At 39.2% G+C, this 13,458-nt stretch overlaps 1 protein-coding gene across 2 annotated transcripts in view; it reads left to right on the forward strand.

Annotated features, from left to right (window-relative positions):
• Positions 1 to 542: 542 nt before the first annotated feature.
• Positions 543 to 13,458, forward strand: part of LOC146365599 (CAP-Gly domain-containing linker protein 4) — a 47,263-nt gene continuing 34,347 nt past the window's right edge. For both annotated transcript variants that reach the window (XM_084914797.1, XM_084914798.1), the window contains exons 1-6: positions 543 to 661; positions 5,087 to 5,233; positions 6,175 to 6,314; positions 7,713 to 7,806; positions 8,051 to 8,212; positions 11,064 to 11,182. In XM_084914797.1, the coding sequence (XP_084770923.1) occupies positions 5,107 to 5,233; positions 6,175 to 6,314; positions 7,713 to 7,806; positions 8,051 to 8,212; positions 11,064 to 11,182 (642 nt within the window). In that variant the 5' untranslated portion in view covers positions 543 to 661; positions 5,087 to 5,106. The remainder of the gene's footprint in view (positions 662 to 5,086; positions 5,234 to 6,174; positions 6,315 to 7,712; positions 7,807 to 8,050; positions 8,213 to 11,063; positions 11,183 to 13,458) is intronic.

Here is a 13,458-nt window from a genome sequence, read left to right on the forward strand (position 1 = left end):
TTTTGCCCAACAAAAACAGAAAAACAAGATTCCAAATTTCTGCAACCAAAATAGTACAGTGCAATTTAGGTATTTCGAGGTATTTTCCTTCAGCAGGTTCTGGTATTCAGTTGTTGATTATTTTCATTAGTATGTGGCAAACAATCCCAGAATTGAAGGAACTTTCAGGGCAGCTAAAATAATGCCTTTTTGTAGGTTTGCCACTTTATATTATGTAACTGGATGGCAAAAATCCTCCTAACTTTATTAGTGGATTGTTGCTCAAACCCGAAAAGAATAAATTTAACATTTATTCATTCAATAAATAAATGAATAATAAATACATAAAATGAACATGTGTCTTTAGTGGCATGTTTATGTTGTCAAGATATTGCAGGTTAGTTTCTTTTATTTAAAAAAGTGTCTTTCGGTTTTTTTTTTAATTTTCAAAAACAATTCAAAAGTTATTTAGTTGTATTTATTTCTTATTTTATTTTTACGGGTCGTTGTAATACTTTTATTTTAAAAACCGGAAGTGTACATTAACCGCCTTTATTCTGAAGCCTAGATGTTGAAACAGGAAGTATTTCAGCTGTGCAACATCCAATTAGTATGGACGGAAATTAAATCCGCTACCTGACATTTCCCCCATGGGCGGATCAAAACAAGAAGGGAGGTGAAGGTAACGCTAATATTAAGCCCTATATTTAGCAGCCTAACATGATGCTTGTTTCTCTCTCTGCTTGCTAAGTGCATCGTAAGTAGCTCAGATGTTTTTGGCCCAGTGTTCGCTTTGGGGAACATTAACGTCAGGAAGCTAAGGTGACTGAGAGGAGGGCTCTGAGTAACTTTCACGTCTGCACGGTGAAAGCAGGGACTGCTAGCTGCTTATAGGGACTGAGCAATGTCTGCAGTGTTAGTTATATAAGGTGTGCTTCATCTGTTGCTAAGCCCGAGCCGGTTTTTGAACAAATGCTAGCGAGCTAACTGTTACTGTCAGCGTGTAGCTCGATTAAATACACTTTTAGCTGGCAAAGTTATTTGGAAATTAATTAAATCCACGTGTGGACGTTTGAAAAGATGACATGCTATATTTACTTCTGCTAAAGGGCTACAAAAGTATGAGATGAGGAGGGAGTGTCTACTGCTAAGGGGGATGACCTCTTCGACTGTGAAGCGAGCTAACGATTTGGGGGATATAAATGAATCGGCCACACTTAAGTCACACAAACTGGTATAAACAACCACAAATAAGCCATCTCTCCAATAATTGGATGTTAGATAATAAGTTGCATAACTTTTCTCAAGCTGATTAAAGCTCAAGCGACCGAGTGTGGTCATTTAGGACTTATATTTTAGACAGGAATACTTTAACCTTTAATGGCTTTATTGTTGTTTGAGTGCATACCTGCGTCCGATTAGAGTAACAGGAACCTCTATCTTGCATAATCAAGCTAATCCACACACCCCACCTCACATCAGCAAACAAATGCAGGGGGTAATAGTTCATGATTTGGCCTGGTGCATGAGGCGCATAGGATGGATGGAGGTCAAGGATGCTGCCTGTGAACAAACGTTTTGGATATGTTGTTACCACTAGACATTTAATCTTTATGGAAAAATCCAATTAAAGTTATTGATGCCACTTTTTGTGTGTGTGAAATATCTAAATAAAAATACACATAACACATATAATGTTTATTTCAATTTCAGCATCATAGCTGTAAAATTATTCTTTCTGCTTATGGCCTTCAAATATGCTAGTGCACGAAATGCTATCAATTTTCAAGAAAATTCAGGGTGTTTTTTTGAAGCTCCATACTCCTGAAGTTAAAGTCATTATGAGCTTAATGATGTAATTCAGATAGTTCTCTAGATATAGCATGGAACTTAAAAAAATCCACATACATTACAGTCAGCCAGAATGGGCAGCTTGCCAATAGGTGCTTAAATGGCCACAGTCATCAAAAATATGTGAGTGCTGTCTCTTCAGTAGCTGTGGGGATGGTGACATCATGTAGGTCAGGCAAACAAGAAGAGGCTTATTGCAGAAGTAGGCCATTGTCTCAAGTCATACTGCAAAGACCTAATCTCTACACAGCCAGTCAGTGACCTCAGAGAGGTTGGTAGTAGTTTTTCATCTCACTCTTTAGCAGCATGAACTATGGAAATTACAATCACTGCTAAAGCATACATCTATATACAAATGTTATGTTTGCAACAATGAAATTACAGAATTACAAAAACTGGAGAAGAAATGATCAACAGTTACATGTTAAGACACACTTTCTTCTTCAAGCATGCACGTGCACTCTTCTGTGAGGTGTGCTGTTGAGAAAGTTCAGCATAGTCATTGCTTTCTTTGCATCAGCTTGGCAAATCCTAAATTCTTTGTCAGAGATAATTTCAGTTTTTTCTGTAACCCAGACTTTCTGACTCAGTCTCAGTTGAATGCTCACAAAAATAGAGTAATTAATAAGCCATTTCACTCTTCTTTTGCACAAAATGGGCCATTTAAGTGCTACCCACTTGAGTCGGAGCAATTATATGTAACAAAAAAGATTAAATAAATGATTATCAAAAAAATAAAATGATAAAAAGCAACATTGTTTTTGCAAATATGGCAAGAGAGTAATGCTGCAGAAAATAATTGATTCTTTTGAGTTGATACATGAATGTTAGCACTCACTACAGGCTTTTATTTATTATTTCTCAAGTTTTCTTAAACATTAAATACTACTCAGTGTGACACTGCCCCATAGACACACTTAAACATTTTCTGCATCACCTGCTGACTATTTGAAACACACAGTTTGTCGCTGTAATTTCACAGCTTCCTTTAATGGTAAAGTTAAAATGCAAATCAACAGGTTGTATGTATAAAACACATTCCTTTCTTTTTAAAATTTTCTGTAAGTGCCAAAATTCCATTGATTGTTTTAGTTTTCACTTTAATAGAAATACAGATTCTGTTCTGTTTGAAGAAAAATGTGTTATACATGAAACCTGTTGAATCTTCTGCCACTGCCAAGTCTGCTTCACACTGCCGGAACTGCTGTGAATAAATTACTACAAAATTCAGTCAGTAAAATTAATTTTACTTAGCTCTGACTGCGCTAATGTGCACGTTAGAGAATTTTTAGACGTTATATTTTTTCTTTTTTTACTGGCTTCTATCCTCTGTTCCTCTGACACTTTTTGACTGAAGTAGGTAGCACTTGATCTGTCAACTTTGTGCAGAAGATGTGTGAAATGACACATCAAACGCCCTCTTTTATAAATGTGTGAGCACTCTCAGAGGCTGAAGCAGAAGTCTGGGATAACAGAGAATGTTGAGGACTCCTGTCTTGATATGAGTTATCTGAATTTGCTTGTTAGTACATTGTTTCAGTTATGTGTAATTCATCCAGGTTAAAAGAAACCATCTTTGTGACTCGGAAAGTTGAGGCCAAAGTTTTCAAACTTCCTGAAAAATAATTAGTCTCTTGTCAGACCTTCACCTCAGCATGCTGTTGGAAAATCAGACTGTGAAGTGAATTTCCACAAGCTAATCAAAAAAAGGGTGCTTCAGTTTCAGGGCTCTAGAGTGGTTAATATTGTTAAGCCCCTTTTCTTATAAAATATGAGTTTTTTCTTAAAATATTTCTACAAATATCTTGCAAATTTGCTCAAATACTTTTTTTTTCTTTTTTCTTTTTTTAAAGAAATTGCTTTTATTTGATAATACAACCCTATTGTGACAGTGAGAGGTTTTTTTTCTTCTCCTTTACACCAAATGGATGGAGGTCATGGCGTAAAGTCAGCTACCGTTCTTCCTGGGGCTGATAGGTATTCAGTATCTGTCCTATGGGGTGGCTGTAGCTCAGGAGGTAGAGCAGGTTACCTACTGATCGGAAGGTTGGAGGTTCAATCCCAGGCTCCTCCAGTCTGCATGCCAAGTATCCTTGGGCAAGATGCTAACCCCAAGTTGCTCTCCGATGCATCCATCGGAGTATGAATGTGTGAGTGTAGTTAGAAAGCACTCAGTATAGCGGTAGTGCTTGTGAGAATGGGTGTGACTGGGTGAATGTGGCGTGTTGTATAGAGCGCTTTGAGTACTCCGGGAGAGTAGAAAAGCGCTATATAAGAATCAGTCCATTTACCATTTACCATTCAGTAGGGCTGATGTTTGCTGTCAGGGGGAACTGCATACTGGCCTTTATGGTGAATGACAGGCCTTCTAATCCCGTTTGTTTGCACTATCAGCCTACAGGCCACATTCCTTCCACTAGGGGTTACGCTTGGCTACTCTATGTCATTGAGGTCAGAGGTACACAGGACTGGAAAGTGAGAGTGACATTCCAGCCGGGAGAGTCAGACATACAAGCTCCTTGGCTTGAAAGTGTACAGGCTGTAAATAGCTGCTGGACCTGGGAGTCAGGGGATCAACAGGGTATAATCAGAGAGAGTGGGGGTGTTATTGGAGATTGAGGAGGGGGACAGTCGATGAGCTTTAGAGTTATTTTGGGAAGGATTTTGGTTAGATGTTCTACTGGACCCAGTCTGTGTCTTTTGATTTTAGCTTAGCACGACTGGGAGGCTCGCATGGAGATCAACAAAAAAGAGGATAAAGGAGAAGATGACAGTGAGTGAGGGTTGGTTGGGAAGATTTTAGGCTCAATGTTGCTTTCCCAGGCTTACACCTGTGTGTGTGTGTGTGTGTATGCTTCTAGTTCAGCCTCCAAGGTTCCTCTGTGAAAGCTTCCTGTGTCCCCATTACAGTGTCACTTTTTTGAGATTAGGCTCGTAGTTTGGTGTGTTCACCTTTGTTTTCTAATCTGCAGGCAAAGTAATCTCTCAGAGGTGCTATGAGTCAAATGCTGACATTCTTTGAAAATCCCTGTCTTGTTGGGGTGATAGCTTGAATGCGTTTTCCCCCATATTCTTCAGGCGACACCACAGATTAAAATACCATGTTTTTTATATTATGTTAGTTCCGTGCTTACAAGTTGCCTTTCCCTGTATTGCACTGCCAGATCAAATGAAGACATCGCTGTAGCCTGTGTGCTTTTATTGAGAGATTAGACCTACTTGTGTTCTCAGAATAGGCTTTCTAATATTGTTCCAGCCGCAGGCCCTGAGGGGGAGATGACAAAGGAGGATGTTTCAGAGCCCGTTGAAGGCGACACGGTCCTGGGCTGCCGTGCTAGACTCTCTTCTCATCAGCGGCCAGTGATCCACCAGGTGGCCTCTGCACCCATGCCCAGTGACTGTGGTGAGTATTCACGCTTTCTCTTTGCAGCTATGTGACATTTCAAGCTAGTTAACGCGTTCTCTTTGCAGCATCGACAGGCTGTGAAATGCCACAAGATATGAGACTGAAGAAAGGTTGATGGCTTAAATTGACACAGAGAGATGATAGTGATACAGAGTCTCCGGGTTCTAATAATGTAGCTGGATATGTTAGTTACAAATTGAGGTTGTTCTTTTGTAGTGATTTATTCTTAAACAAGAACATGGTGACTGTTATCGTCTATATCTTGAATGACCTAATTAATCAGTAAAGCCATTTCAGCAGGTTTGATGCTAATTTGCTCTAATGTCCTTAAATACTTGGATGTTTCATTTCTTTAATAAACTACTGTGTTGATTTTGTGTAAGTTTTTTGAGGTGAATAGAAGTCAAGTAACACTTGACTGTTCAATTACTTCTGAGGTGAGTGATGTATTTTAAAGTCTAATTTTTATGTTTAATGCCTTTTTTCCCCCAAAACCCTCTGAAAGTTGAATCTTTAATCAAAGTATTTCATTTCAGATTTGCTGTAGTTGCGTACAGAGACAAAATTATGAAAAAATGTCATGCCCAAATACTTACGGACTTAGCCGACTACAGTTAGTGTTAACTTTTGGCCTTTCACAGTGAAAGCCATTTGCCTTCAGCCTCAGCCGGGTCATCTAATGCCTCATTTGGTTCACTGCAGGCCATCTACTGTCACATCTGTTTTCATTTACCTCTGCAAGGGCAGCAAGGGCATTTCCCAAGATTAGTAATTTGCCGAATCGATTGAACAGTCAGTTGCAGAAACGTAATAAACGTCTGTGCTGCAGAGTTTCACACGTGCTCTCTTCATGTCTGCACACGGGAGAGAAATATTTCCGGTCCCACTCCTCATTATACTTAACACGTGTTACTTTTGTTCCTCTTCATTGCTTCCAGAGTTCTCCTTCTTTGACCCCAGTGAGCCGCAATGCAGGGAGGTTCTGTTGGATCCCAGCACCACCATACCAGAGCTGTTTGCTGTCCTCAGGCAGTGGGTGCCCCAGGTTCAGAAGAACATTGACCTTATCGGCAATGAGGTGACATAAAAAAATGTCCAACTGCTGCGGACTCTCACAGCGGTCCCTTCTGTAGCTGTAACTAGAGCAGGGCGATATGACCAAAAATATTTATCACGATATACATTTGAAAATTTGCGATAACGATATAACTGACGATATAATTGACACTAGACAAAATACTTTACAACTCCACAACTTTATTAGTGCAAAAAACCCCATCAATGTATTTTCACTTAAACAAGCAGCTGTTTTTTATGTGCATCTTATGTGCGAGTTATGTAAAAATGTAACAGTGCAAATTCGTTGCTGACAGTTTAACCAAAAGGCATTTCCAGTGGAAATTGGCCGACATATCCTCAGCATAACCATGTATAATATCCACAAATCTTAAAAAGAGGTTATACACACACAAGACGGTAATATTATGTTGAAGCACAGTACGTATCACTCCGCGAGGCGCCTGCCTAATATAGCCATAATGCTCCGACAATCCATCAAGCGGTGCGGGTTCGTAGCTTAGCAAAGTCGTACTAAAACATTTGACAGATTTTCGAGCGCCGTGTACGACATAAAATCGTTTCAAGGTCAGTAAACACAACCAGAATTCATACATAAGGCACACGGGATTATAAGGGGCTCTGTCGATTTTCAGAAAAATCAAAGGATTGATTTTAAGTGTGCCGTATTTTCCAAACAACACGGTAATAACGACAGCCCGCTAGCATACTCTACCAAAAATAGTGCTTTGTTGTGTATCTGACGGACGAAAGCTAAACCAGTTCCACACCACTGAAGTTGCAGCATTTTTACAAACCAGTTCTGGTTCATCCGTTTCATTTAACGATCCACTTTCGCTCTTCTCATTCTGCGTCGCCGCCATGTGCGTATGTAAACATAGGCATTTCATTTCATTAATTTTCCTATCGTTGCCCAAAATTACACCAGTATTACCGTGAACGGTATGATATAGCCCAGCCCTAGCTGTAACGCTTTTATTTTTGTCATAATATAATCAACTGAAACTTCAGAGGACTTCAGATTAATATAAGTTCTGATTTTTTTTTTTTCATTGTTATGGACTCTGTTCAGATACACACCAAATCCCTTCTGCCTGTGTTACACAAAGTAGCTGCATTGCAGTAAACTGTGCAGAGAAGCACTCATCTCAAGGGTAAAAGAAGGCGATCATTTTCTCTGAGTAACTATCACCCTTGAGAAATAAATACCTTGTTTCAATGTCAGTTTACGTAACACCTGTTGTCCAGATTTAAGTAGAGTAGAGTTATGAAAGCCTTGAATTACTTGTCATTCATCACACAATTTCCCTCTAATTTCACTTAAACCTGTTATGGAAGATTTCTGCATGACAACACAAAGTCCTTAGTGGCACATACTGCATATCTTCTCTTTGCACAGATCCTAAAAAGAGGCTGTGGTGTGAATGATCGAGACGGTCTGACAGATATGAGCCTCCTGCACTACTGCTGCAAGGCCGGAGCCCCAGGCATTGGTAAGTATTGACAGAGATGTTGAATAAGCACTCTCAGCTGCAGGGTAGAAATAAACAGACATCTACTCTGACGTATGTGTGTGTGAATTTATGTGACCACTCTACTGCTGAACATTATTCTGTATACCTCAGTAAGTGCAGCTGTTCATCAACCACTTCTTAAATACACTCTCTAGAGCTGACTTACTGTCTGTTACTGCAACTCCTCTCAACTCTAACACCTGTGTTTTGACCTGTTCTTCAGGCGATGCAGACACGGCAGCGAGCTTTGCTCGGCAGCTCCTCGCCCTGGGCGCAGATCCAAACCTTCGTTCACGGTGGACTAACATGAGGGCTTTGCACTACGCTGCGTACTTCGATGTGCCCCAGCTTATCCGTGTGGTGCTGCAGGCATCCCAGCCTGGAGGTGAGAGCAGAGCTGCAGCTGGAGCAGAGAGATGAAAGGTCACCCTAGCTGTAAGGACAGGCAGAGACTGTATTTTCTCAAATAAACAGCCTGTCTCAGGGATTTTCTTGGCGCGTAAAGTGAAGGCACTGAATGTGTTGATTTCTTACAGTAAACCTGCTGGAAGATCTAAGGCAGGGTAACGGCAACCTCTTTTAAATCTTTTAAAATCTTGTTGTTGTTTTTTAATCTTTTTGCTTTTTAAAACACTAATGCCTCGTTGAGACTCTTACCTGTCTCTCATTGGGCAGGATTTTTTTTTGTAATTTATTTTTTCTTTTGTTTCTGTTAAATATGAAATTGCTGTGAATTCAGTGTAATTTCTTTTTATTTTAAGTTTATTTTTTTTAGCACTTTGTAACTACATAAATACAAATGAAGCTGGGAAAAATAAATACTACCATCCTGCTGTTCCAGGTATCAGAATAAAGAGCCTCCAGCCTTTGAAAAAGTAGGGTCTTGAATATGAAATTGTTACATGAAGTGTTGTTAGATGTTAATTTGGTTCTAAAAAGTTTACTAGGATGTTTCAAAATTTTATTTCTGTAAAAGAATCGAAGTTCTTTTGAAATGGAAACTGTACAGGAGCCCTGTCATTAGCTTTTCATACTGGCGGCTCATTGTCTGCTTGTACACTGGCAGCACGAGGATTGATCATCGCTCTTTTCGTATGGCTGTGATGTCCAATTTATGAAAATCGTTACTCAGCAGATAAAACCTTGTTGACTGCGTTGGATCAAATGATAACGAGAGAAGTGTCGTTCACGGCAGTGTGTCTTGAAGAAGGTGCTCGATGAAACACTTGCCTCAGTAAATGACACAGACAGACAGAAGTGTGGTTTTCTCATCATTACACACAAATACAAACTAATCAGTAAATGGTAAAACCAGCTTTGGGATGCATTGCCAATTGACAAGATGTTCGGTCCAGTCTGGAAACCTACGGGCTGTTGTCTGATGACTTAGCTCTTACCTCTTGGAATGATGGCCAATATTTTGGGCCTTTTTTGTAAATAGATCTGAGCTAAGATTTCGTTTTTTGCCCAGCAGTCACTGATTATGACTGCAGATACAGAGAGTTGACAAGAGACTCAATTCCTTGATAAGCCATGCGCTATAGACATTTAAACACGACAAAGTGCTCTATTACTGTCAATATTATCTCAATGATTACTTGTAGTATAACAAATGTGCACATTGTGTAGTATTCTGAAAACCACTCCTACAGGAGGGCAACACTCTGCAAATGACGTCTAAAATAGTAATAACATGTACGTAAAAGTATTAGACTTCAGAGGTTGGTATTAGCATCTATATACATTCACAGGCCACTTCATTAGATACAACCTTCTAGAAATGGGTTGGACCCAGGAACTTTTGCTCCATGTTGACATATTGGCATCATACGTTGACTCCAGGTTTATCAGCTGCACATCCTTATTACACTGTTCTACCACATCCTAAATGTGGTATAGAATCACATTTGAGATCCAGATCCCATGGGAAATCCAGCCAGCAGCTTGTCTGGGGGAACACCAAGGCGTTCTCCTTTTGATGTGGAAGAGCAGCGGATCTACTCTGAGCCCCTCCCAGATGGCTGAACTTACCCTAGCCTCAGTTTCCTGTTTTTATTTAATAGGAGTGGGACCCCAGTGTGGTCTTCTGCTGCTGTGGCCCATCTGCTTCAATGCTGGACGTATTGTGTGTTCAAAAATGCTCTTGAGTTACTGTGGTCTTGCTTTCACCTAATAACAGTCTTGCCATTCTCCTCTCACCCCTCACTGCACTCTTTCCAGACATTTTTGTAAACTTTAGAGATGGTTGTGTGGGAAAATTCCAGCAGATCAGCTCTGTTATGCTCTATTCAGACGAGTGTGTCTGGCACTAACAACCTGGGACCTAGATTTACCTAGATTCTCTATGAATATTTATTTTACGGCAGTTCAGAATCTTGTGTACTGTGAGAATCAACTAAGTCTTGATAGTGCTGTGCAGTTAATGAAATCAATTTTAGTTCCACATTTAGTTCCATATTTGGTTTCCACCTATTAATAAATCAAAATAATTGACAATTTCTTTTACTTTTTTCGTTCGGTAAAAAAGCCCACTGCCATGTGGTGGCAGTTTTGATTCAGTTTGAATGTTTTTAAGTTTTATTTTCAGTTGAATTATAAATAAAGTAAATGTAACAACTTCTGCTTTTTCCCAAAGACCGTAAGCAATCATGTTAAATAATCATGAGTCTTGAGAGCAGCTGCAAAACGCTTCAGAATCATGGATGTGGGCTCTGTTTCCAGATGTGGATTTTCTGAGTTATCTGGAGTTCTGAGTTTGATACGACTCAGTAAACCACATTCTCAATTCCCCTTTGTTGTCCAAACTTCTTTCATGTTAACTTATTAAAGTTTCTGGAGTTCTGGTGCATTCATTATACATACTTTGAGATTTCTGCCTTCAAAAAGCTCAACAACTCTGCTGTGAAAGTGGTGCTTAATTTATTCAGACAAACCATGCAGCAGTTCTGCTCTCAGCAGTCTGCTCAAATACAAACGGTGAGGGCAATAGAACTGGTTTTACAAGAGCAGGTTAATTAGGAAATGACTTCAACAAAGGCATGGTGTGTGTGTATGGGGCAGGTTTTCAGTTTGTCTTTTACACTTAGTTGCTTAAACAATGTTTAAACCCATTTGAGACACCAGGTAGAAAATGATGCAAGTTAATAATAAAGTGTCAATTAATTCTTAACACACCCACACAAGCCATATAACTGTGTTATATGGCCTAACCTCCCAATGGTCTTTTTATGTTGTAGATGTTGATGCCACCTGCAGTGACTTTGATTTTGGCACAGCTCTGCACATCGCCGCATCCAACCTGTGCACATCAGCTGTCAAGTGTCTCTTGGAACTGGGAGCCAATCCTGCTTTCAGAGTAAGTGCCATAGTTGTTCTGCGTATACGCACACAGCAGCAGACTCACAAGTCATCCTGTGAATTTGACAGATTGAATTCCTTCATCAAACCGACCAAAGAATTATTACATTTAATTAGGATTGCATATCGGTATTGATCTCCCTTTTCGATTTTAAGTCACAGAGATGAGAATCGATGCTTGATGAGTGAGTTACGTTATATAAATGTTAAAAAATGAAGATCTTCTCAGAATATAGCTTGTATTATTTATTTATATATTTGTTGCTTCTACAGTCAGCAAATGATCCACACTGTGCTTTTGTGGTTATAAATAATGATGCACTGATGGAAAATTAAAATTTCCAGCTGACTCATAGTGTTAAATTGATTTTTCTTTGCTATTGTTTTAATTATTTCCTCTTTTTCCAAGTAAACAAAGAAGTCTTGTAGCTCTTCAGTGTGGGCCCGTGAACTTCTGGCTCGGGCCAAACTGATGGGACACACAGTAGTAAACGCCATCTTTTTTTTCTTTTTTTTTTGACAGTATGCTGATATTGGTCAACATAAGGGTGAAAAAATGGAAACACGATATGACCAAAATTGGTATTAACCATGTGTTCAGTGATTGCACTGATGTAACCTGACCATAAGCCCAACTAGTACTGGGTTATATAATAGTCATAATTTTATGCATGATATGAATTTTTAAAATATTGCTTTAACCTAGGATGAAACATCCATTTGGGCGTTCCCAGCGGTTTAAATGTATTAAATTATTGGCCACCTGATGTGCTTATGATTGTAGTGAGAGGTGACATGTAAGGGCTCTGCAGGCTTCTAATTTACAGCTGTAGTCATGTGACTGGATTGCATTTGTAAAACAGTTACCCCTAAAAAAACAAAAAAACTAATTAGTTTACATTATAATCCATGATGGTGGAACAACATCATGGATAGAAAGATTTGCTCTATGCAAGTTTTTCAGTTTTCAAAAATTAGGCTATCCTGCTCCTGGACGTCCACTTTTTAACATAATGGAGGCGCAGTTTACATGCTCAAGGCTAAGGGGTGTTTTATCTGATGACAGAATCATTTGTTGTGGAAACATTAATGCTGACGAGCCACATGACTAAAAATAGCAGCCATTTAAAAAAAAAGAAACAAACAAACAAAAACATTTAGCATCTAAGCTAAAAGCATAACAGCCAGTCTGTTAAGTACTGACTTTATAGTCTAGTATTTAAGTTTTGTTAACAGAGGGTATGTTACTTATTGTATTGGTTGTTTTTATTGTTTCTTTTTTCTGTTATGCTCCTGACAGAAGAATGACCCAAATATTAATAAGTCTGTGATATATCCATTAATATGCTGAGCCCATCCTTGTAGCTGCCAAATTAACTGAAGTATACATGGATACTTATGATTTGCTGTTTTTTTTGTTTGTTTGTTTTTCCTATTCCATACTTATCCATACTTTAAAATTTCAATGTTTTACGATGACCTTAGTGAAGGCCACAGGCTATAATCTGTCAGTCGAGCAGAGTTCTTTGAGATTCAAGTGTTGCTGGAGTTTTGAGCTCTTCAGACTTTATCTGCCTAAAGGAGGTGAAAAATATGCCACATAACATGTGTAAAGCAGTTGTGCAGAATGGTTTAAATAAGCTGCAGCACTTGCAAAGGTAACAATATTCAAGAGTCCTTTGACTGTCAGTACCGGATGCGTCAGGTAATTGCATGGTTTTAAGATCAGTAAGACGGCTTTGTCATAGCTGAAAAAGCATATAAGTGGGTATGATGGTCATATTTCACTTAGTGCAGTCTTTTGTGCCTGTTGGCTCACTGACATACCTTAACTGCACTTACAGGGAGTGCAGAATTATTAGGCAAATGAGTATTTTGTCCACTTCATCCTCTTCATGCATGTTGTCTTACTCCAAGCTGTATAGGCTCGAAAGCCTACTACCAATTAAGCATATTAGGTGATGTGCATCTCTGTAATGAGAAGGGGTGTGGTCTAATGACATCAACACCCTATATCAGGTGTGCATAATTATTAGGCAACTTCCTTTGGCAAAATGGGTCAAAAGAAGGACTTGACAGGCTCAGAAAAGTCAAAAATAGTGAGATATCTTGCAGAGGGATGCAGCAGTCTCAAAATTGCAAAGCTTCTGAAGCGTGATCATCGAACAATCAAGCGTTTCATTCAAAATAGTCAACAGGGTCGCAAGAAGCGTGTGGAAAAACCAAGGCGCAAAATAACTGCCCATGAACTGAGAAAAGTCAAGCGTGCAGCTG

The sequence above is a fragment of the Perissodus microlepis genome, chromosome 19 (assembly GCF_051167445.1).
Source record: "Perissodus microlepis isolate ML-2025 ecotype Zambia chromosome 19, ASM5116744v1, whole genome shotgun sequence".
Lineage (NCBI taxonomy): Eukaryota > Metazoa > Chordata > Actinopteri > Cichliformes > Cichlidae > Perissodus > Perissodus microlepis.